The sequence below is a fragment of the Dinoponera quadriceps genome, unplaced genomic scaffold, assembly GCF_001313825.1.
Source record: "Dinoponera quadriceps isolate SergipeBrazil2010 unplaced genomic scaffold, ASM131382v1 scaffold278, whole genome shotgun sequence".
In the NCBI taxonomy this organism is placed as follows: domain Eukaryota; kingdom Metazoa; phylum Arthropoda; class Insecta; order Hymenoptera; family Formicidae; genus Dinoponera; species Dinoponera quadriceps.
The window spans coordinates 32678-56983 of NW_014554664.1; the positions used below are offsets into that span (position 1 = coordinate 32678).

General features: G+C 41.1%; 2 protein-coding genes across 6 annotated transcripts in view; one reads left to right on the forward strand and one right to left on the reverse strand.

Moving 5' to 3' along the window:
- Positions 1–728: 728 nt before the first annotated feature.
- LOC106740633 (ras-related protein Rap-2a) lies at positions 729–2812 on the reverse strand. Its single transcript, XM_014611868.1, has one exon. The coding sequence runs from the start codon at positions 2787–2789 to the stop codon at positions 2244–2246; it is 546 nt and encodes a 181-aa protein (XP_014467354.1). The 5' UTR covers positions 2790–2812; the 3' UTR covers positions 729–2243.
- Positions 2813–4267: 1455 nt separating this feature from the next.
- LOC106740632 (phospholipid scramblase 2-like) overlaps positions 4268–24306 on the forward strand; it is a 40547-nt gene continuing 20508 nt past the window's right edge. The window contains exons 1-4 of one of the 5 annotated variants that reach the window (XM_014611864.1): positions 4268–4354; positions 5144–5221; positions 6396–6696; positions 23124–23341. In XM_014611864.1, the coding sequence (XP_014467350.1) occupies positions 23203–23341 (139 nt within the window). In that variant the 5' untranslated portion in view covers positions 4268–4354; positions 5144–5221; positions 6396–6696; positions 23124–23202. The other 4 variants (XM_014611865.1, XM_014611866.1, XM_014611867.1 and 1 more) reach the window with 4 other exon arrangements.

The window sequence follows — 24306 nt, forward strand, 5'->3', positions numbered from 1 at the left end:
ATATATATATATATATATATATTTACATATATATATTTATATATATATATTTATTTATTTATATTTATATATATATATATATTTATATATATATATATATTCGCCAGTGCGTGCCACTAAACAACATCGCGCGTATAAAACACTTATATACGACCCTTTTCTCTCCCTCTCTATCCTTCTCTCGCGCTCTCTCACGCTTATTGCAGCCTCCGACGCTTAAGCTTAGGGTAACCGTGCCGCGCGTTTCGCTCCGTTTTTTTGTTGTTTCTTCCCTCTTCCCCTTCAACACAATTAGATCATTGCACAGAGAGAGAGCGACCGAGACCGACCGGGCCGCGGCGACCAACCGCGGCGGCGGAGCCGTTCGGGCTGTGTCGTTGCACAACAGCACGCAACGCGACGAGGAGAGAAGCCTGTCTTTTGTCGCAAAACGCGCGGACTCATCGCGATGAGAAGAATCGTCGCCGGGCCGGTCGCGCAAATTATTACTCATTCACCGACGACGGTGGCGACGGGCGGCTCCTTATCGCCGCGAAAACCGGAGAACAGTCGAGCGTAGTTGTCATCACACACGCACGCATGTACACATATACACACACACAGACGGAACGGTTCCCCCAGCCGCGTCTGAGAAAAATGCAACGATTGCGCAACCGGCGATGTGACGATCGTCGAAGGTGCTCTCTCGATCAATCGAACCAGGCTCCGCTCGTCGCGCGCGCTTGTTCTTGCTCTCGGTTCTCTCTTGTTTTCGCGAGCGACCAAGCCGTAATATTAGCGCGGCCCCAGAACGGACGTGCCTACGTGCACTGAAAGAAAAAAAGCGCTACATTCAAGTAAATATTTGCTAAGAAACGTCGGAGGAATTATTTCACCTGGATTATGTCAATATTGAATTCAGCATTTTTTTTTATTTTTTCCATGGTGTTGCTACATTCAAGTAATATTTACTCAATCCAAGTAAAATAATTATTCCGGCACACTTTGGCAAATATTTACTTGAACGTGGCACTTCTTTCTTCCAGTGTGTTCTTCTACACCGCGTTATGCACGCCTCACCATTCCCCGGATCAAAAGTTCACGATTTTTAGCCTTAAACGTATAGTGCATAAAGTCGAAAATCGCACAAGTGACTCCAGTTATAATGGTTGAGTTACAATGGCTCCAGTTACAATGGTTTCGACTTTATGCATACATGTGTAAGAAAAATCGCGCAATTCTCGGAGAGAAGTGATAACCTGGACTAAAAATCGCGCAATTCCCGGAGAGAAATGGTAGACCCAGACTAGCGCAAACTTCTAAAAAAAAAAAAAATCTTAAGATGTTCTATTTTTCTTTAGATGTTTCTTCAAGTGTCTTTAAGAGTTCTATCAGAAGTTTGTGCTACTTGGAAATACATATACACGATGCAGTGTGTACGTGCGCGACACGATAGTCTCCGAAATTGAGCAGAAAACCGGCCGATGAGACGTCGGGTTTGGTTTCTCGCCGTTAACGACGTCGCGTTAACGACGACTAACGCGAGTGCACGCACGCACGCACGCACGCACGCAGTTGTCGCGGTCGACACCCTTCCTTCCGTTCTCTTTCTCTCTTCCTTTCCTTCGTTCCCTTTCTCACTCACTCTCTCGCAAGAGAGAAAGAGACAGAGAGGGAGAGCAGCATTGGTCCTTTTCGCGGCCGTGCAGAAGAAGTCGGCTTTCGTTCGTTCGCTCGCTCTTCCTTAAGTCTATCAGTGATATATTACAATAATAATTACATACATAATACTATTCGCGTATAATAAAATATCTGTTTAACGGCCACCGCAGTCGCTCGCTCGCTCGTTCTCGCTCGCGGACGGCGAAATCTTCTCTCGGGGAAAGAAGAGTCGACCTTGAAGAAGAAGAAGCGTCTTCCCCGTGGTCGTCGTCGTCGACACGCGCGTGTCCTTGTGTCGCCTCGCGAGGGACTCAGCCTTGGCGGGATCCGCGCAGCGGTGTGCGAGCGTCAAGGTCGCTCGAAGCGGCCGTCCCCGACGAAGAGCGGGCCCGGACGCGGCGGCGGTCGCGAGGTGAACACACACACCTCGCAGGACTGTACGTGCACACACGCGCGCGCACATAGCACACGGAACACACACAGAACACGCGCGCACGCGTGCGTCTCCCGCGTCACCTGGCGCGCGCCTCCTCCTCTTCGAGTACATGTGATTACATAGTTCGTTCCGCGGGGCCGGCGGCGGCGAGACTTTTGATTAAGTATTAGAGGACGCTGCAACAGCAGTAGGTCTTCTTCTCCTTCTCGGGGCTGAAGTTCATCTCGCGCACGATCTCCGCGAACATCTCGTTGACGTTGGTGCGGTTCTTGGCGGAGGCCTCGACGAACGGGCAGCCCCACATCTGGGCGAGAGCGTTGCCCTCGGCGGTGTCGACCTCGCGCTGGTGTTCAAGGTCGAGCTTGTTCGCCACCAGCAGCACCGGCACCCGCTCGGTGCCCTTGACGCGCGTGATTAGCTCCTTCATCGCCTTGATGTCTTGGAAGGTCTGGTGGTTCGTCAGGCTGTACACCACGACGAAGCCCTGGCCGTTCTTGATGTACAGGTCGCGCATACTGGCGAACTGCTCGGTGCCGGCGGTGTCGAGGATCTCGAGCACGCACGGCGAGTTGTCCACCTCGATCTCCTTGCGATAGAAGTCCTCGATGGTGGGGTCATACTTCTCCATGAAGCAGCCGGAGACGAACTGTACGGTGAGAGCGCTCTTACCCACCCCGCCCGAGCCGAGGACGACTACCTTGAACTCGCGCATCTCCGTCGTCCTGACGTCGCGGCCAACGTCCCCGTCGTCGTCCTCGTGGTCGCCGTGGTAGTCGTCGCCGACTCCGCGACGCCGCCTTCCTCTGCGCCGCGACGTGTCCAGGACACCAGGGTACGGAGGAGCAACAGAAGGAAGAGAAAGACACGCACGCACACGCGAACGGGTAGACAGCAGGGGGGGGAGAGAGAGAGACACACACACACACACAGGACGACGCACAATCACCGAGTAAGACAGAGAGACGGTGAAGCACACGCGATTATCGCGTTCTCTCGCTCACACTCGGCGCGGCCGCTGCTACAAGCACCAGCAGCAGCTCCTCTGTCGTCGTCGTCCTCCTCCTCCTCGCCGTCGTCCACCTCCTCTTCGTCGTCGTCCTCCTTCTCCTGCTTCTCGTGGTCGCGGAGAGTCGTCGCAGCGCTCGCTCCTCAAAGGAAGCCTCGCCTTCCTCTTGGTGTGCTCGCGACGACACGAATCGCCCGGCCCGTATCGTGCTGGCGGCGACGGCGGCGAACAAAGGCATCGGACGCTGGCTGCTACCAGGGAGGTGAGATTTACCTGTGGGCCTCACCGTCACCAGGCAGAACTGGACGATATCAGGCGTGAAGCCTCGCGTTGCTGCGAACTGGCTGCCGCCCTGCCGAGCACCCGATCACGACGACCACGGTGGCGATACGACGACGGTGGTGGTGACTGCGCCAAGAGGACATGACGAAACTCACTCACTCACTTCGCTCGTTCGCTCGCTCGCGTGCACTCGGCGCTGCGAAACGCCACCACGCACACAGCAACATACACCACACGTCCCGTCTTGTCTCTTCGTCTTCGTGCCTGCCTGGCTGCGCCTCTCTACCTCCTCTTCTTCCTGCCTGGCCGCTGCCCCTCACTTCTTCTCGCCCTGGTCTGACGTGCGCGACGACGCCATCTTATCGCGACTCCGCTCCGCTCAGCTCAGCTCCGCTCCGCTCGGCTCCGCCGCTCGCTCTCTTTCTCTCCCTGGCTCAGTCTGTCTTCGTCGTGAACGTCGCGATCGGAACGAGAACATCGACTGTGAGTGACTGTGCACCGCTGACTGGCGAGCTTATGCGAGTCGCCCTTGCGAGGCCCGTGCGGAGCGCCCTCTCTGCTCCTGTTCGTGGAAATGTGCACTTCGCCTGGTTTTCCGCACTTTTCGGAGGATCGAGCGTCAGCGGGAGAGAGAGGGACGACTCGAGGGAAAGTGCAGACGGCGGCGCCGCTGAGAGGAACGCACGTCCGGCGTCAAGGCGCGTTTTCAACGGGAGAGCGTTGTCGGCTGCTCGTTCTCCGAGTGAGATGGACCGAAACTCGCGGAAGATTCTGCTTTCGAGTGGCTACGGAGAAATAGTGAGGCGGTGAAAGTTGAACGATAAGCGAATTGATCCGTCATCACAGCCGACAATTTCGGCACAGCTTCGCTTTTCCGAACATTCTCGAGCGTGATTGGTCAAGTCGCTTATTACTCAGGTTTTAGAGTGATTCTCGTCAAATTTAGGTTATCGATCACATAACTTCTCCCTAGAGTGGAAACGTGAGAGGTATACATTTTCTAATTCGAAAATATTTTGACTTTTCACGTTTTCGCTTTAGAGAAAAGTTGTATGACCGATAAACTGATTTAACTAATCGATAAATAATAAAAAAATTGCCAACACCGATCTCTGTACACTAGCAGCACAACTCATTGGTGATACATTAGTTCAATATTGGCATTCATTGGCGGTACATTGAATGAATGTTGCCCAATATAAAATCAGCCAGACAATCCAACCTGTAAGAACAGATTTTACGTGGTAAGATGCTATCAATTTTCTCGACACCTTGCTAGCAAAAATATAACAGGGTTTGTTAGCAGAGCATGATGACAGATTAATCTATTATCAGGTTTTGCTAGCAAGTCCTATTATTTCTGCTAGTAAGCTATCAACGAAATTTATAGCAAATACTGTGCTAAATCTGCTTCTACAGGTTTGGCTGACTTTATATTGGGCAACATTCGTTCAGTTGGTTGGTTCATCATTCAATGTATCTCCAATGAATATCAATATAATCAATATTGGACCAATGTATCACCAATGAATTGTGCTATTAGGGTAATTTGTCCTTTAACAATGATCGAAAAGTTAATAATTTTTAGCTGATTTAACAAGATAGAGCTAGTAACACTGATAACAATTTCAACAATGTCTTTCACTAAATTTAGATTAAACTACTTAATGAATAATAATAAAAATTGCCAACACTGGTTTCTGTAATTTGTTGCATGTAATTGAAAAGTTTATAAATTTCTATCTACGTTAGTAAGATAGATCCCATACATATTACAGACATTCAAGGACGTCCTAAAGACATCCTAAAGACACCCAGAGGACGTCCCTCGGATAAAATATACTGTGTGAGATTATGTATGTAACACTTCCGAGATAGAAATACGTGATGATTGTGTTTCACCACAATGTGATTGTTTCAACTTAATACCTTTTTAAAGATTATTATGCGATTAACATAACATAGCACAAGGTATATAAACGATATAAAAATATATGTGCACGTCTTGACTTGATTTTGCTATTAGATATTTTTCTAATATCATGATATCAGCGATATCTAACAAAAGCAGCATATCCGCACGCATTTGTGTACAGTTTTGAAATCATATTACATCAATATATGAATGCATGCTAAGCGCTACGTCATTGACATCATTTTGCTATCTGGGTTAATTGACAATAATTTTCAATCGTCGATTGGATTAATCAGAGTTTGGTGGAGCTCTTCCCCCATGTCGCGATATCTTTAGGATATCCCTATGACGTATTTTGGACGTTTCCGCTGTTGGTTGCTACTTTATATTTTTCATGCACCGTGCCGTTTACATAGATCGATCAATCACAGTTGAGAATTTCGACACGACGGTCCCGTACTTCCGGTGATTCTCGAATGTGATTGATAAATTCGCTCACTACTAAAGTTTCACTGCTTTAGGGTGACTTTCACCAAACCTCGTTTAAACCAATTGACGACTTAAAATCGCCGTCAGTCAAATGTTACCTGCTCTATCTTGCTAACACAGAGAGAAATGATTAAGTTTCTGATTATCGTTGAACGAGAAGTTACAGGATTAGATTGCTATTCCACACGCATCTACCGATGTCGGTTTGGGTGCGTTAAGTGTCGTTGCGCGAATATAATTTTATTATAAAATAGCTAGGCAAAGACGCATGCCGTCTCGATTGCCGAATCGATAATTCTTATCGTTATTCATCGATTAACTTAATTAGAGTTTAGTGAAAGTCATCCTTATGCTTTTCCATATACCGCCGTCCGTTTGAGCGGATCGATCGAGAATTTTGCCACGATAGTCCCATGTTTTCCATAATTTTCAAATATAATCGGCCGATTCGCTTATTGCTCAAGCTTCGTCGCTTTGTGTTTCTCCATGCGCCGCCTGTTTAAAAGAATCGATCAATCACAGCCGAGAATTACGACATCGCGTTCTCCGATAATTCTCGATTTGCTCATTTAATTTGTCGTTCTTCAAATTCCACCGTTCAGGCTTTATTCCACGTGCTATTGCAGGCTTTACAGCGGAACGAGCGAAGAGACGACAATGACAGAGTGCAGAAGGTGCAGACGAACGGAACCCGTTTCTCAGCCCGGTGGCCAATCACCGAGAGCCAATCGCGTGGCCCGCGATGTGTCGCTTTGCCCGTCGGACCTTCAGCGAGTCGAGCAGTGGCGAGGATCCAAATCGACGAGTGCACGTCAGGCGAATCTCCCTTTTCCCACCGGACGCGAGTGTCACTCTCCTTTATCTGGCGGGCCGACAGCGCGCTATCCACGACCTTGAGGCCGGCCAGCTGCGACAGAGTCCAACCGGGTAAGTGCACGTCTCTCGTTGTCGCATTCTCGCGTTCGTGATCTCCCTCGTGATAGACAAAAACCGTTCGTTCCACCTGCACTCTGTACACTTCCCTCTGTCTCTCTCTCTCCCTCTCTTCTTCTCTTTCCACCTACCGATACACCTATTTCTCTCTCCCTCCGGCGAATCTAAATATACGCGGTGTCCCGTTTCAAGTGCAGAGAGCGCGATCAAAACGAGCTGGTTGTACGATGAATGCTATGTAGCCAGACGCGTACACGTGTAGTACGCAAACGCGCGATTACTACGCGCGTTACCTTCACGTCTCACCGGCATATTTCGAATCCCATGGCTGTCTATCGCAGCCAAACAAGTATGCGAGCAACTATCTTGCTCTCGCGTGCTCGTCATACGTGACGTCACGAGCCCTCCCCCCCTCTTGACGTCAGAGCAGTATTGCTATAATAGCTCGAAAATCGAATCGGATCGAGGGAGCCTCCGAATGAGAATTTTAGATTGCGATTGCTCGCTGCCGGGCGAACGATGGACTTTGGGGATTGATAAACGCGCGTTCAAATGGTATACAGTAAAGACCGGAGAGAGGATGAGTATTGTGCATTGTATTGTGTAACAAGTGATTTCGGATTTTCCAGATCTGAAACGAAACGATTGTGTTCGAATGCCGTTGTGATTTTATGCAACGATGGCTCTGTTTACTCAGCTGAGCTTGGTCGCGTTTCTTGCTTTTTACGCTCGTTTCTACTAACGCCGATTTAAACCTTAACTCGAGAGTTCAAGGGTGATGTCTTATAAGTTAGCGGAACAAGGTCGGCAGAGTTGATTCTAATTAATATTTTAACTTGTGGCTCAATTGTTGCTTAAGAATCATCGAAAAAAATATTTTGTCGCTCTGTTCGTTTTTCTTTCTTTTTTTTATAATGTTCCACTAAAGGAAAATGAAATTAGCGGAACAATATACAAGGTGCCCCAAACCGTTCTCGGTTCCCGTGGGTGGCGCAGGTAGAACGGATGAAACTGAGCAGAAAAGTTATGTATCTGTATTTTGCAAAATTCGCAATTGTTAGTGAGGAATTAATTATTTTGTCCGAGCTAAATGAACACACGGGAAAGGGTGGACCGGATACTGTATAAAGAAAAATGGCTTACTTCTGAAGATCTCCTAGCAACGATGGGTGTCAACTGACAGAGAGAGGCGTATTTCTTTTACATAATTATAACATAAATATAAGATGTATTATTACATAAATATAATTCTTCCACTAAAAACCGAAAAAAATCCGAAATTATTACACGACTCTGGAATCGCACAATGGGAGAATGCGATAGCGTTTTCTCGACTAAAGCGAGTTTGAATCTCTCCAGCAGCAATTAATGACGACAAAACACTCCGTGATAAGCCAGGTATCGCTTATGACGTTATCAATTGCTCACGGAATAAGTCCGAACCTGTCTTGGTCGAAAAACGCTGGAAGAATCAAAGCTCGAGTCGCACACGAGTCGCCGACGGATCTCGTTGGCGCGATTGTCGCACGTATGTTAATTTCTCAGAAACGTACGAGCAATTTCGCTTTCTTCGCGTACGACATTCCAGGGCATATAGACGCGCGACCACTTCGTAATCGGCTCCGGCTGACTCATCTTCGCATATTACACGAATTACAGCGCGGTGACGAACTATTTCCGCGTTCAACGTTCATGCGCGCACGATAACGCGCCCATCGAAACCGAGACAAAGCCATTCAGGAAACCGCGGAAGAAAGAGTGAGATCCGCGAAATTATACGCAACCGATTGTCTCGGCCTGCCCGCTTGCCATTTTGTAGATTCGTCTCCATTTTGTACTCGAAAAACATAGCAGATGGGATTAACGACGCCGCGAAGAGCACTGTAAGAAATTATAGTTACTTTTAGCTTCAACTATATTAATAATACTGTTTTATGGTTTTGAGTTGGATGAGTTGGTCCGTCATTTTCTTAGGAATCCTTTTAAATTTTAGCTGCACATTGATGGAAATATTATCTACACATTTGTAAAATTAGGAAATTTACTATTTGGAAACTGAGATATTCACAATTAAAGATGACACTTTTTATATATATTCCTTGAGGTTAATGTCCCATTTTTTAATTTTATTTTTAATTTCTTCTAAATGACATTTAGAATTTTAATGAAAGAAACTACTATAATATTAAGGCTTCTGATCCCTCGCTGCAACTATCCCTGGTTTGGTGACGTCAGATACAAGGAAACGTATAACATATAACGCAAGAATTCTTAGCATGCGATTCTGATATTGCTTCTGATATCGTTAAACAAGGACAGTTGCATCGAGGGACCAGGAATCTTAAGAACTAATATAGAAATATTATACAAAAATTTTGAAATTACTGATCGTTTTACTTAAAAAATATAGCCATAAGAAATTAACAATTTATAGTAATATTCGTGTGTGTGTGTGTGTGTGTATGTGTAATATATATATTTAAATATTTATATATCTATATTTATATTATCTATTATGTGTACACCTCTCGATTGACGTATAAATAAAGCATTATTAGAAGAAAAATAAAAAAATAAATAATACCTCCGTGTTTGTAACATTGTGTGTATATACATATTTATCTTTATTTCGCGCGCACGCTCAAAATTAACATTTATTACTTAGATAAAGTTATAGGATTAAATAAAGTTATAGGAAAATATTTTTTCAGTAAATAATTTATGTAAGGAGTCCTTACTATTGAATCATTATTAAAAATCCGACATTTTACGGACCAACTACCTTAATTACAAACATAGTAGTAATAATACGCATATAATAAGGTTATTATCACCGACATTACGGTAACATTTGTTAGAAAAATGGTTCTTCTGACTATAATTTTTCTACTATGATGATTATTGTTACCAAATATTTTTGTCTCAGTGTACATTGAAAGAAATTGTACCCATATAGCATAAATGTTCAAAAGACTCCTAGAGACATCCCAGAGGTATCTAAAGATATTTTCGGTCTCAAATAATCTTTTTATAATTATAGTCACAAAAACAGTAATAGAGCAATATATATGTAAAGTTGTTACCACTAACTATATCTGTGTTCCAATATTCACTGCCAGCGCTGAAAATCTATAATTCATGCCACGTACATTATAGAATTTAAGCACTGGCAGTGAATACTGGAACGCAGCCTATACAGGTAATACTTATTAGAAAAGTGGTCCTCCTGACTATAATTATTCCATTATGATGATTAGAATCTCTGATTAGAATTTCATTATTACAGTTAGAAATACCAAATATTTTTCATTCATAGCGAATTGGATTACCTGCACTATACTAGATTGCATGCATATTGGAGGCTGCTACATACATGACATAGTTATTTAAATAAAGAAAGCACATAAACGATTTTGAACTATTAACACTTTGAAGCATTGGCCTTAAAGATGATTTATTAATGGGATCCTGGACAATTTTGATGTCCAGAAGAAGGGGGATAGATATCCGATGTTGAAACATTTGGGACGACCGAAACCCGAGAATAAGCCGACAGTAGAAACGTATGGAATTAAATAGCCAGGCCTGAGTTATACTCGGGCTTCAGCAGTTGTTGTCTGCGCGCTACCTATACTCGGGTTTAGGACGAAGAGTGTTAAAGACCTATCAACGATATTTTTTTTACCGCCGTATCAAGCAGAATATATATATATATATATATATATAAAATTTCATCATCAAAGTGCTTATGTTATGCTATTGTGTTTAGATACTTTGTATAGCGGCCTTTGGTATGCACTAGTCCGATGTAGTGTGAGCGATCAAATTCGCTACCAGTGTATCATAGAAGGATAAAGGGGAACGAGGTTTCAGTGCAGCGTCAGTTCAGCTGAAGAACGAACAGGTTTATTTTTTCTTCCGGGTATCTCCTATGTATCGAGAATGACATTCGATTATTGCCCGTAAGTTCGAAGTGGCCAAAGGTAGACGAGAAGAAGGGGCAGGAGGACGAGGAGGAAAGAGGAGTTCGAAGAAGCCAGCATACGGATACGGTCGACGCGGTTGAAACGAACGGACTTATCACGGCTTGCCGCGGGCGAAGCCGGAAAACGCGGCGGCGACGCGTTGCGGGAGGTGGATCACCGTCGTTTCCCGTTGTTTCGTACACGCCATTGCCCGTTAGTCCGTTCCGCTGGCAGGAGACCGGCCGTTTTCGACGCCGCATTCTCGCGTGAGTACGAGTAAAAAGGAACCACGGGAAAAAGAAAGAGAAAATACGAGGAGCCGCCGCCGGTCGCCTGACGCGCGCGGGTAACACGTGGTAATGTCGCACATCGTCTCTCTCTTTCTCTCTCCCCCTCCCTCCCTCCCTCCTTTCCCCTTTCTCTCTCCCCCTTTCTCTCTTATCGCGATCTGATTGCGGCAAATCAATTCTCAGGAGCTTTGCAGATTCGAATTGCGTCGATAAGTTGTGCGAATAGGCGTTGAAAAAAATGATCGTGACATGTGTGCAGGCGTACGCGTCGAAAGATTTACGCAGTTTGCGAAGACTAGAGAAGAACACTAGAGGATAAATTAGATTTTTTTTAACTATCAACTAAGAAGGTCGGATCCGACCAGGTCCATGTTCTAATGTTTCAGAGCATGCGTTTGTGAAGCGTTATTTTTCAGATATTTTACATATTTTGCGATATGTTATTATTTTTACCATAAATATTTAGATATAAATATTTATAGTAAAAATAATAACATTTATTTATAAGTGTTTTCTAACTTATTGTGAGAATAAAAGGCGCATAGTCGAAAAAATTAGTTGGAAAAACTACAAAATGCTTCTACGGGTCGAATCCGATTCATATCAACCTTGTTATTTGAAAGCTAATGATATTGTAATGTATAATGTATAGTAATATAGAGTATTAATACATACACAGTTATTATTACAATATGACTGTACTTTTTAAAACTTATTTTTTTTAGACACGTACGCATGCACGCGTATATGCACGCACATACACACACAACGCGCGCGCGCGTTTGTGTGTGTGTCAAAGTATAAGCAAATGTGTTATTAATATTCTTTTCCCTTATTGAAAAGATATGTTTTATCTTTTATATTTTCGTCTCAAAACACTGTATCAAATATATACATATACAGAATATCTCGCAAAACTTGCGACCTTAATTCAACAATTTGCTGATTAGCAATTATTATGTTAAACATCGACTTATTTATTGAATTTAGATTCGACTGTCGGCGAATAGAATCGCGAGTAGCGAAATTAGAATCGACGTGCGATGTCGACCGTCGATTTGTCGTGACGGGACTGCGCAATTCGCAGACGGCCAATTAAAACTGAGCGGGCGTGAAAACTTTCCGATGGTGTAAAAATGCCGTTCACGCGAAGAGCGGTTACGTAAACCATCGGCGGTTCCCAAGTGCATTTAATTACGGACTATAACAAGTTTCGAATTAATGACGTCAACGAGAGGCGTGGGTTTGTCGGAGGATGCTTCCACTGTCAATCAGTCGGTTCACTCGAAGCTTTGCAGCAGCGCACGGAGAGAGGCCGCGATACATCGCGCTTAGCTACTTAAAATATAGCGGGTAGGTACCGACGAGATAATTATAGATCACGCTAGAGGGGCTCCGGAGAGCGGCGTCCGTTTCTTTCACCGTCTCCTTTCTTTTCACGGGAAAACCGGAAGTGCACATTGCCATCGCACGCCTCGTACCTCCTCCCAGCACTCGGCTGCTTGCTCCTCTCCTCTCGTGACACGTGTACATACCTCTACGTTTTCGCGTGTGTGTGTGTGTGTGTGTGTGTGTGTGTGTGTGTGTGTGTGTGTGTGTGTGTGTGTGTGTACAGGGTCAGCTGTGCGCAGTAGCAAGGCGAGCACGTGATAGCGACTTGCATACCATTGTACACGTGACATTTCTTCTATGTGGCTCTCTCTCTCTCTCTCTCTCTCTCTTACTTTTTTTTCCTCCGCTCGCGCGACAATCACGTTTTTTATCGTGATATGTCGGACCAGGTCAACTGGGATAATTGTGACATTATTAATGACATTTTATTAACGATGGTGACGATCTAATTTCCGGTTGAAAATCCGCTCGCTCTTAGTTTCTCTTTCTTTCTTTCTCCATTTGACGTCGCGATGAGATACACGAAGGAAAGTTTCTCAACGATCCGATACAGTTTTCTGGTAATTAGTCTCTTGTTCTTAAAAAATCGGCGATTTTCGATACGGACTTCTCGTCTTTCGAAGCGCGAAGATACGATTTTCCGAGTGGCTGCGGGCGGCGAGATAACGACGCGCCGGCCCTGCTCGCGACCTTGCGGTATGCGAGACGCAGTCTCACACACACACACACACACACACACGTGAGCGAGCGGATGACATCATCCCGATGAAAGTGTACATAACTGAGCAATGCATCACACATTTTGCTCGCCATCGCCGCCGTGTATCTCGAAGCGCGACTTTCGGGATTTTTTCCTCTTTCTCGCTCGTTCATTCACGGTATTACATTTCGTCGGACCGAAAACAGCGTTATTTTCTATACGAGAAAAATTTCCTGAGGAAACTGCCACAGGGAGAAACCCTTCTGCGAGAGACCGTGCAATTCGACGGAAGTTTCTTCTCCTGCTTAACGCGGATGGAATTGATAAGTCGCTTATTAGACGGAAACGCAGGTCATTCTCGATAACGGCGGACGTACGGGTCGCCCTAAACTCGCGACTTAAAATATAGCCTGAAAAACTTTTTGAAAGATTAGGTTAACAAATCCTCCTTTTCTTTACAAAAGTGATATTTTCAACATATATGAGCTCAGAGGCCGATGATTCATAAAATTTAAATATTTCAGAGAAAAATGAAAGAATGTCCTAAAACTCGTGACTTAAAGTTAATGTTATCAATTTTGACTACCCGGATCCTGCCAGAATACGGGTCTTTTGGGTTTATCTGAGCATTATTTGAATATAGATTGATTTCAGACAAGTTACAAGTTATTGATTCTTCCAACGATAACAAGTAACAAACGAATGTATATATATATATATATATATATATATATATNACATCCGCAAATATGGGTTTCTGAGCACCTGGATAATCCCGAAAAATCCAGGTATCCAAATTAGCCAGTATTATTTGGGTATCGAAATATCCGGATTATACTATGACAGCACTACTTAAAATATCGTACCCGAAAAACTTCCTGGAAAACTAAATTAACAGTTCCTCGTGAATTTTCGTTGGAAAAGCGATAATCTATTAAATGCAAGTACGTAGAGTTCAGTGAATTGCGAGCCCTGAAGATTTTAGAGGAAATTAAAAGGATATTCTAAAACCCAAAAGCGTGCGCGTGTTGAACAATTTGTTTAAAAAAAATTTAGATTAATGGATCTTCACAATTCTTCATCATAAAAGTAATATTTTAAATATACGTGCTCAGAATTCAGTACATCATAAAGTTGAAATATTTTAGAGGAAAATAAAGGAATGTTCTACTCGCGACTTAAAACACCGTAATTGGAAAACTTTCTGAGAAAACTAAATTAACTGGTTTCCGCGCTAAATTTTTCTTATAAAAAGAATAATTTTTTAACTCTTTGCGAACACGTGTCGGGATATTTCCTACAAAATGATTTAAACTTTTTCACCCCTTCGGACGTGCGTCGAAAATAGTCCGATATGTTCGTCACCAGTCGTTTGTTTTACAGCACGTGTCGAAGCACGATCTGTTTTCGTATGAGATATGATTGAAACATATATTCGACATCATTATCTTCTACATTAGTAGAAGTAGTAAACAGTAAACCACATTCGCATGTTAAAATATCGCGTTCGCAAAAGGTTAAATATACATTTAGAATTCATTGAATCGGGAAGTTCAAATAATCCAGAAGAATATAAAAAGATGTCCAAAAACACGCGACTTAAAATACCGTAGTCGAATTTCCTAAAAATCTAACTTAACAGGTTTTTGCGATTTTATTACCGAAGCCGTAATCCATTAAATACAAATGGTTCAGAACTCAGTGACTCACAATGTTTGGATGTTTTAGAAGGATATGAAAGGATCTTAAATTACCGTAGAATTTTAAAATATCTAAAATTCGCGACTAAAATACCGCAGTTAAAAAACTTCCTGAAAAACTAAATAAACAACTCCTCGCGAATTTTCGTTATAGAAGAGGTAATCTGCTAAATGCAAGTATATAGAGTTCAGTGTATTGCAAGTTTCGAATATTTTAGAAGAGGGTAAAAGGATATTTTCGACTTAAAATACTGTAGCTAAGAAACTTCATGTGAAGTACAAAATTAACAAGGTCAAATTATCAGGAATTACTAAATCCCCGATTAAGTAAATTGACGCAGTTTCTTGAATGATTAAATTATTCTCGTGACTTTTCATTACAGAAAGGGCGATCTTTTACATACACACTTCAAGTTCAGCCAATCGCGAGCTTCGAGTACTACAGAGGAAAATAAAACGATGTCCTAAAATTCCCGACTTATAAAATTAAAGTACCGCAGCTGAAAAATTAACCTAACAGGTCCTCGCACCTCCTTTTTGGTCATAGGAATGATAACCTTTCACGTGCCCTGAGTTCAGTGAATTGCGAGGTCCAAATATTTTATCGGAAAATAAAAGGATGTCACTACGACGCGGGGAAACGATAATTTCTCGTTAAGGCTAACAGTCGCAGACAATGCTCTTTATGTGTTCGGTATAAAGCGCCATTTACACACGAGGACGGTTTTATCTCCGATGCATGAGACACGTGTCCCCCTCTCCTTCGTTCTCGCCCTCGTCATATGACTCGCAAGTATACAGGGTGAGGCAGTAGCTATTACCACCGTGAATATCTTCGAGAAATAAAATTATACGTATTTTGAACGACTAGATGACGATGAAAAAAGTGTACATTTGTAGAAGGTGCTCAAAGTGATGACCATATTAGTATCAATGCCCGTTAATTGGAACCAATTTCCGTTAAATAAAGAATCTTGTCCCCGTTTTGGGCTACTTGCGGCTAATAATGAATCGCACGCTGGAAAAAAATGTAACCTATTAAAATTATAGTTATTTTCGGTTTCACCTATATCTTCTTCTGGTTTTAATCCCAAAAATATATAATAGTAGCAATATACATCGAATATTATTATCATTGATACCATAGTAACACTTACTAGAAAAACGGTTCTCTTGACTGTAATTCTTTCATACGATAATAGTTACAAATGTCAAAAATGTTTTTCTCAATGTATACTGATCAATATATATATATATATATATATATATAAATGATGGATTATTGAAATAATAATAAGAGATAGGTACTTCAGATTGATATTTCAAAGTAATTCATGTTATCTGTTAATACCGTCAACGCGGGGAAATGTTCTCAATATCGAAAAATAAAAAAGTAATTTAGTACATTTTTTCAATATTTTAAAGGTTATTTGAATAGCATCGACTTAGAGGATTGTATCTACGCAACATTTTAATCCTCTAACAATAATCCTTTATTTCAGCTATGTCCCGTTACTAGCCGTAAAGAGTCCAGAACTCACACACACTAAGGCCGGTATTCATAGTCGGATCTTATATTTAAGATCGGCTTAAGTTTATCTTCAGATGCTGTACAGCTCATTTCATTGGCTACGAAACATCTGAAGATGAACTTAAGACGGTCTTAAATATAAAATCCGACTATGAATGCCGGCTTAAGAGAAATTCCACCAAAGTTACGGTTACCTTCGAACTCAACTATATCTTCTCCTACCCTGATGGAAATTTCATGCATTTTGTTACTGGACAGTTATATTAACTTCTGTCTAGTAACTGAAGATGAAAACTATTTGGAGTCCCAATGAAGATGTAACGCTTTTCTTGCAGTTACTGCACACAAAAGATGCGCAAAATTTGAATCCATTTATTGAATAAAAACGAGACAATAAATGGATAAAAAACTATTCAATTGATTAATACCAGACAATAACTGGGCAGGTGTCTACACAAAGTACATATATTTTTACTAGGAAAATTGTTTCAGCCATTGAATAAAACTCTATTAAGTTCCTGTTCATTTCCAACATAATATTCTTACAACTTATAAGAATTCATTAATATTAGGCAGTAACCGAATGAATGTCTAGAAAAACTACATACACTTCTACCAGAGAGAGAAAGAGAGAGAGAGAGAGAGAGAGAGAGAGAGAGGGTAGTTTTAACCTAAATAATAATAAAAATAATATGCAAGATTATTATCACTGACACTATAATAACATTTGCTAGAAAAATAGTTCTCAACTATGTTACTTATGCGATTATAGTCACAAATACCAAAAATTTTTCTCAGTCCATACAAAAATGAGTAAGATTCTTTTTTTATTCCATTTCTCTCATATTTCGAAGATATTTCATGTGATAATAGTTATTGTCCGCTCCCTGCATATCTGAAAAAGCGTTCGATTCGAGATCTCGGAGGAAGAAAGAAAGAAAGAAAGAGACAGAGAGACTGATGCATGCCCATTCTAAGACAAACCGCCGGCCGAGCGCTTCCTCTTGAAGCCGCATCACTTTTCCGAGGCATCGTCATCGATCGTGACGAACGTGACCCCGTAAACTACGCGCCGCTCGGCCTCGAGAGATGTTCGTTAGCTGCCGACGCCACTCGATAGTGTCATCCCACGCGCGTGTTTATCTGCGATTGGAATCCGTCGCGTGCGCCACGAACGTAATAAGAATCTCAATCACGGCGGCGGCGTTCCGGCCGGCCGCTACCGCGCCGCGGAAATGGGAATTCGCGAACACGCCCGACTTACGAAAGGTAAAAACGAGGAAGGAGTATCGCGTATTAGATATCAGGCTCCGCCGCCGAGGTCCGTCGTCTGTGTTTCCTCGAAGGTGAATTCGTAGAGATGAGAGTAAAAAAACGAGAGAGAACGTTATCGGTGACTCAAACGCGCTGACTCAATGCTCGTGCTGGAATTTTTTTTATTCCTTCGGAATTATTTCTTATCGGGTCGCACAGCAGCCAGCGTGTCCTTCCTGTACTGTGCTGTCGTTTATTAATAATAATTCGTTCCTGCTCGCTGCGTTATAAAAAATCAGTCGAGTTGTTATTATTGTTGTTATTGTTGTTATTATTATCAGGGGTATTCATAAGTAATGTCGCTTTTTGATACTTATACAAAGTTTTATTTTATTTAACATTTAGTTTTTTCGAAATCTCACAATAAACACACTAAATATCAATAAATTTAATTAGTATATAGGTTATGTAATGATAAATCACGAACAAGGTGGCAATGTTTATTCAATCTGGAAAAAAAAGGACGATGGGTACCTCTAATATTATTATCTGAAAAAAACGACTTATGGGTACCCCTAATATTATTACGCAGTTAGATCAAACTTTTGATAGTCAAAAAGGAATATTTAAATTATATATAGTTATTGTCTGCACTCTGCATTATATGTACGACTATATTTTTTTTCTTTCTAACTCAGTTTTGTCAATCTTCCACTATTGACTAAATTTCGTAGTCCGAATTTCTATGTCAGGCTGTTGAGAACTGACCGTTTTTTTCTTCAATTTAAAACAGTTGTGTAATACTCGCTGGAATTTTTTTTTCTTTGCGATTATGTATTTCTTATCGGGTCGCACAGGTTGGCGTGTTTTTATATATTTCTCCCGTTTATTAATAATAATTTCCTGCTCATTACATCATAGAAAAGATTAGTCGAGTTGTTGATATTATTATTATGGAGTTAGAACAATCTTTTAATAGTCAAAAGGACATTTATATCACATATACAACTATATTTCTCTTTCTCTCTCTCTCTCTCTCTCTCTCTCTCTCTCTCTCTCTCTCTCTCAATTTTGATAATGTTCCGTTGTTTAATAAAATTCGTAGTTAAAATTTCTACGTCAGATTATTGAAAACTGATTCCGTTTTTCTTAAGTTTAAGATAATTTGCATAACTCTTAGAGTAGGCTTTTTTACTCGAGTTTTTTTTATCATTGTATAATTTGCTACATTGTAAATCTAGTTGAAACAACTCGAATTGAGTTCAATGACCTCGATTTCAAGATAGCATTGGCGAACCACAACTGCTCTGATTCTTTCAGCGAAATCTTCATATTCCTCAATTCTTACGTTTGTATGAAACAAGATTAAAATTTCGTTCGATAAATTTCAATCGCGAAGTAAATCTAATATCTAACTTATTATATCCGATCTACTTAATTTTGAAACTAAAAGTTGAATTACTTATTCAGTTGGATCAATCGTCTAGTAGTTGAAAGAACAACTACATCATACATGTGGAACTACGCTTTTTTTTCTTTTATTAGCTAAATTTTATAGTTCATATAAATTTTATAGTTCATATAGTTTGTTGTCCTGACACTATTTCTCTTCAATTTGGCTCGATTGTAGTTCGCGCATCAAAATTTTCGTGATCACCAGATTCTTTCTTAACCTTTTCATAACCTTAAGATGCTTTAGTTCTTCTCGTCCGATTTCTTTTCAACAGGGTAATATTTCTATTTATACGGACCTTCGCGATATTTGAACAGCGGGCGTAAGGATCTTTCGAGTCTGTTCCAACGGACTGAAACCAACGGATGTTAGTGCATCTCAACTCGTTTCTCCCCGGGTTTTGCATCTCGTTTACGTAACATCCAATAAACGCTTCGATCGAAGCGACTATCTTTCGAAGCGTCAACGGGTGCGTGAATGGGTTACATAATACAACGTCTGCCTCGAAATTCACACCTACACTGAAAAAAACATTTTTAGCATTTGTAACTGATATAATCAGAAAAGTAAAATAATTATAGTCAAACGAATCATTTTTCTAGCAAGTGTTACTGTAGCGTCAGTGATAACAAACTTTACATACATATTGCTACTGTTATTTTTTGGATTAGAAGCGGAAGAAGATTTAATCGAGGTCGGAAATGACTATAATTTTAGCGAGACTTCTCCATGTGCACTTGAGAAAGCCGAAAGAGGAGCATTTCTTGGAAATCGACAAATGCCAAATTCGAAATTCAGGACCCGGAATATTGGAATATGGAACGTAGATTCTACGTAACTTGATATCTTAACATCTGCCATGTTTGGTCAGGACGAGGATTATTCGTATCGCCCCCCGATAGTTGGAGTCGGAATAATTCCCCGGAAGTGAAGGTCAGATGCCATGTGTGCGTAGCGTCGGCTCGATACGACAGACAATAGGAATTCTTGCTCTGATCGCGATTCACATGTCCGTTCCATCTTGTACGCGGCCTAAAATCGCACCGATAAACATCCATCGGGGTCAAACGTACGCGCACGCGCACACATGCACTTATGTGCGCATTTACGTACATACGTACGTACGAAACGGACGAGGAAACCGTCAATTGGGCTTCATAAAACAGCTTATTCGAGGCTGTTAAAAAGTAGTACGATCCGATAATACGAGAGAGCCAGCCATCAGCCAGTCAGCAGCCGGCCGGCCACGTGGGGCGTCCAGTAGTGACGTAAGCGGCGGCGATTTCGTCTTGCTCCGGCGATTCGGGCGCGAGATGCAATGGAATTCCGTTATAACCGGGCTGCAACCGGGCGTGCGAATCGCGTCTCGAATAGAAAAGCCGCGGAGATATTTTCGCAAACCGGATTCCCCCAGCCGCGAATGTATAACGTCAGGCAGATTGACGATTTTAACTTTTATTTTTGCTCACCGCGAGAGCATCGAAATGCAACAACGTGTGTGTCGTGTATTCATCAAATTCAGCGAGCGAGGCTGCCCATTCTGCCCGTTTCCGTCGAATTCCCAGTTTAGAACGTAGAATTTAATATATAAACGTTTAGAAAATCCCCGGAAAGTTTAAAACAAATTTGCGAATTCTGAAGAGAGAATGTAAATTTGGGAGTTTTTTTTCTTCCATATGAAAGAGAGAGAAATTTAATCTATAGAAAGTAGAATGTTTTCAAGATATATATTGAACAAATGTTTGGTTCTTGTAACTGTAATTACACAGTCAGAAAATTTTTTATATAATGAAACAATTATAATTATAACAAAAAAAAAACATTTTTTCTAGCAAGCACTACTATAGCAGCACTGATATCAATTTTGTATGCATATTGCTACTACTACTTTTTTGTTAAAATAGCAAACAACATGATTGACATTGAAAAGTGATTTAAATTTTAGTAAGATTAATATATTTTTTCTTTCTTTCCGTGTATAAATTGAATATCACAGACTCGGAATTGCACATTTTAGAATACAGAATTTACAATCAAACATTTAGCATCTATATTGTTTAGAAATCGCAGATTCAAAATTTGGAAAGAAGATAGATCTTAGAATTTGGAATTCGATATGACAAATTTATAGATCCTAGAATGTATGTAGATACATATTGCAAAAAATACTTGGTTTTGTGACTGTAATTGTGTACAGCAAAATAACTATAAAGCCAAGAAAACTATGTTTGTAATAAATACCACTATAAAATTAATACTATTAATTTTAAACGCTGTATAATTTTATGTGCACATATCGCGCTACTTTTTTGTTAGGACAACAAGAAGATATAGTTAAAATGACTATAATTTTAGCGTTGACTATAATCTTAACAAGATTGATCATTCTTTCGGTATCAGTGTACAGTCGAATATCCACGGACTCGGGATTCGGAATTTTTGTTTTTCCCTGGCGAGCAGTCCACGTATCCGCGGAAGTTTCCGCGCGTCATTCGGATGTTCCGTTCGCGGTAAAGCCGTCAGTAGAGCGTCGTGCTATCGATCAGGCGGACATCGAAACAAAGGATGGTTATCAGCGAGGAAAGAGAGCTTTATCGGCGCGAGCGAGGTCTTCTTGTTTCTCACGTGTTGTTATATACGTTACAATGAACTTACGGGGCGAACTTTACCGCGCTCGCTCGCGATATGCGCCGCGTTCGCGGGGACGATGACCCAACGACAATTTCAACCGCGTAAACACACAGCATCGCGCATATATACGTGTAGCGCGCGCGGGTATCGTAGCGAGCCAGCAGCAGCTTCTGTCATCGGTCGACCCGTTCGAGAACTACTGATACCAAGTCTGTCGGGTCCTCTCCGTCGGTAGGAAAGGCGTCGGATTGTTTGGATTTGAATTTCGAACTTTCAAGACGGTATTCGCACAGTCCGATCTTGTATTTAAGATTGTTTTAAGTTTGTCTTGAAGTGCAATGTAGTCAATAAAATGGCAATCCTATTGCATTTAACTTAAGGTAAACTTGAGACGATTTTAAATATAATGCTGGACTATGGACTATGGACTGTACTTACAGTCAGATCTTATATTTAAAATGTTTCAATTTCATCTTAAGATGCTGTGTAGTCAATGAACCAGGCTTTACAGTATTTTATGATGAACTTAAATATTAAAATCCGGCTGTGGTCAGTATTCATGGTCAAGTATGATATTTTCCATAATTTTAAGATTTTGTATTTGACATATTGAATGCCGCGCCAATTTCACGTGACTTTCCATTCGCACCGAGTAGACCACCGAAAATCCTCGATTACCGCATTTATTATATATTTCTATTATATATTTTTATGAGATGTATCTTGTAATATTTATACTTATAAGATTACAAAAATAATTATTTATTATGAAGGGAAGAGATAACGTAAAATATATGCGCTAAGCAGCCCTGACCGGAAAGTCCAACGCAAGCCACCGATGGACTATGCAGCGCTTAACGCGTTAAGCGCTATATATTTAACTTTTATATTTTAGATTTTATAGAAAGATTCCATAAGTTTAACCTATATGATGTCATACAACCGATGAAACTACGGCATCTGAAGATGAACTTAAGATAATCTTAAGTATAAAATCGGACTATCAGTGCTACCCATAGTCCGATTTTAAACATAAGTATACACTGACTATAACCGGTATTCATAGTCAGATCTCATATTTAAGATCATCTCAAGTTCGCTTTCAGATGCTCCATAGTCAGTGAAACCAGTCGTATAGCATCTGAAAATGAACTTGAGATGATCTTATTACATAATATCTGACTATGAATACCACCTTTAGGATGACTTTCACCAAACATAGATTCACCTAATCGATGAATAAACCGGCAGAATCACCAGCAATAATTTTAGCCATTTAAACAATAATAAATTAATTTCTATTGATCTTAACAAAATATATGGCACATGGTACTTGACGGATAGCGATTTTAAATCGTCGATATCAAGCCGATCGGAGTTCGATGAGAGTCACTTTTAGATTCTAACATCGATTGAAAATCAGAGCCAGGATTCGGCCGTAATTTTCCCGAATGCCTGAGAAATATCGCCGGAAACCCATAACCGAGCCGTTCTTGTCTGTCTAGTGTCGCGCCCATTGGAACCGACCGACCCAACTGCCGCTTTATTCGAAGGTGAACGAGCGCCAGGTAAACCAGAGGAAGAATGAGCAATCCGTACGCCGCGATATATCCGCCATCGGGTAAGGGACATCCCGATGCACAGCAGCCGATCGCGACCGCGCCGCCGCCCGGTATGTTCCCGGTGTCGCAGCCTCATCCAAACGCAGCCGTAACGCCGCAAGGTAAAGGGAAATCTATTGTAGAACGCGTCTATTCTGTATTCTGTGCTCGGCACAGAGAGAGAGAGAGCCGAGACTGCCTGTCCGTTTCGGAACGGCTAAAGGAAATGCTGTCTACGATCCTGACAGCAGATGCGACGTATCCGCCCGTAGCTAGAACGCAGCTAACAGGATTCTCGGAATGTCAATGAAGTAATTTATTAATTTTCATTTGACATTCGCACGAGCGCAAGCTCGAGCAAGAGTCGAGATTCGGCAGAGAGCGGCTAATTCAAGTGTTCTCGCAGCTATAAGCGCGCACGTACATCAAGTGTCATATATATATATGTCGTAACATTTATTTATCATTATTAAGTATAATGAAGTAAAAATATCAAAGAATATTACAATAATACAAGGATATAAAATATAATATAAAAAATATATAATAAATATGTAATGAAGTGTTAAATGTAAAATATAAAAACGTAAAGTATATTTTAAAGCATTATACGCATACAATTATATTAAGAATATAATTACATTAAATATATAATCCATTTAATGATTTTGTTATAATTATCATAACATATAATTATATATTGTTTTAATTATAATCTATATTAAATATAAAATGTAAAGAGCATTAAACGTATAATTTATTCAACGCCCTGGGACGGGTGTTGCCTCTCGAGCGCAAACCAATGTATGTACAGTATTATTACATTCCAAAAAAAGATCCATTCGGACAACTCGAATCAAGTTGAATGAACCCAATTTCAAAACTGTGTAGCGAATTAACTGTGTAGCGAATTAACTGTTCTAATTTTTTTCAACAAAATTCTCATGTTCTTCAAATCTTTTATTTTTGTAAAACAAACAATTTAGTTCAGTAAGACTGAGGTCATAAAGTTGACTTAATATATTACTGGTACTCGTACTTATCGCCTGATTTATTTATCTTTCGAAATAGAAATGTGTAAAATTAA

Excerpts from the sequence above, each read along its gene's own strand:
- LOC106740633 (XM_014611868.1), bottom strand. The coding sequence starts at position 2,789 with ATGCGCGAGTTCAAGGTAGTCGTCCTCGGCTCGGGCGGGGTGGGTAAG.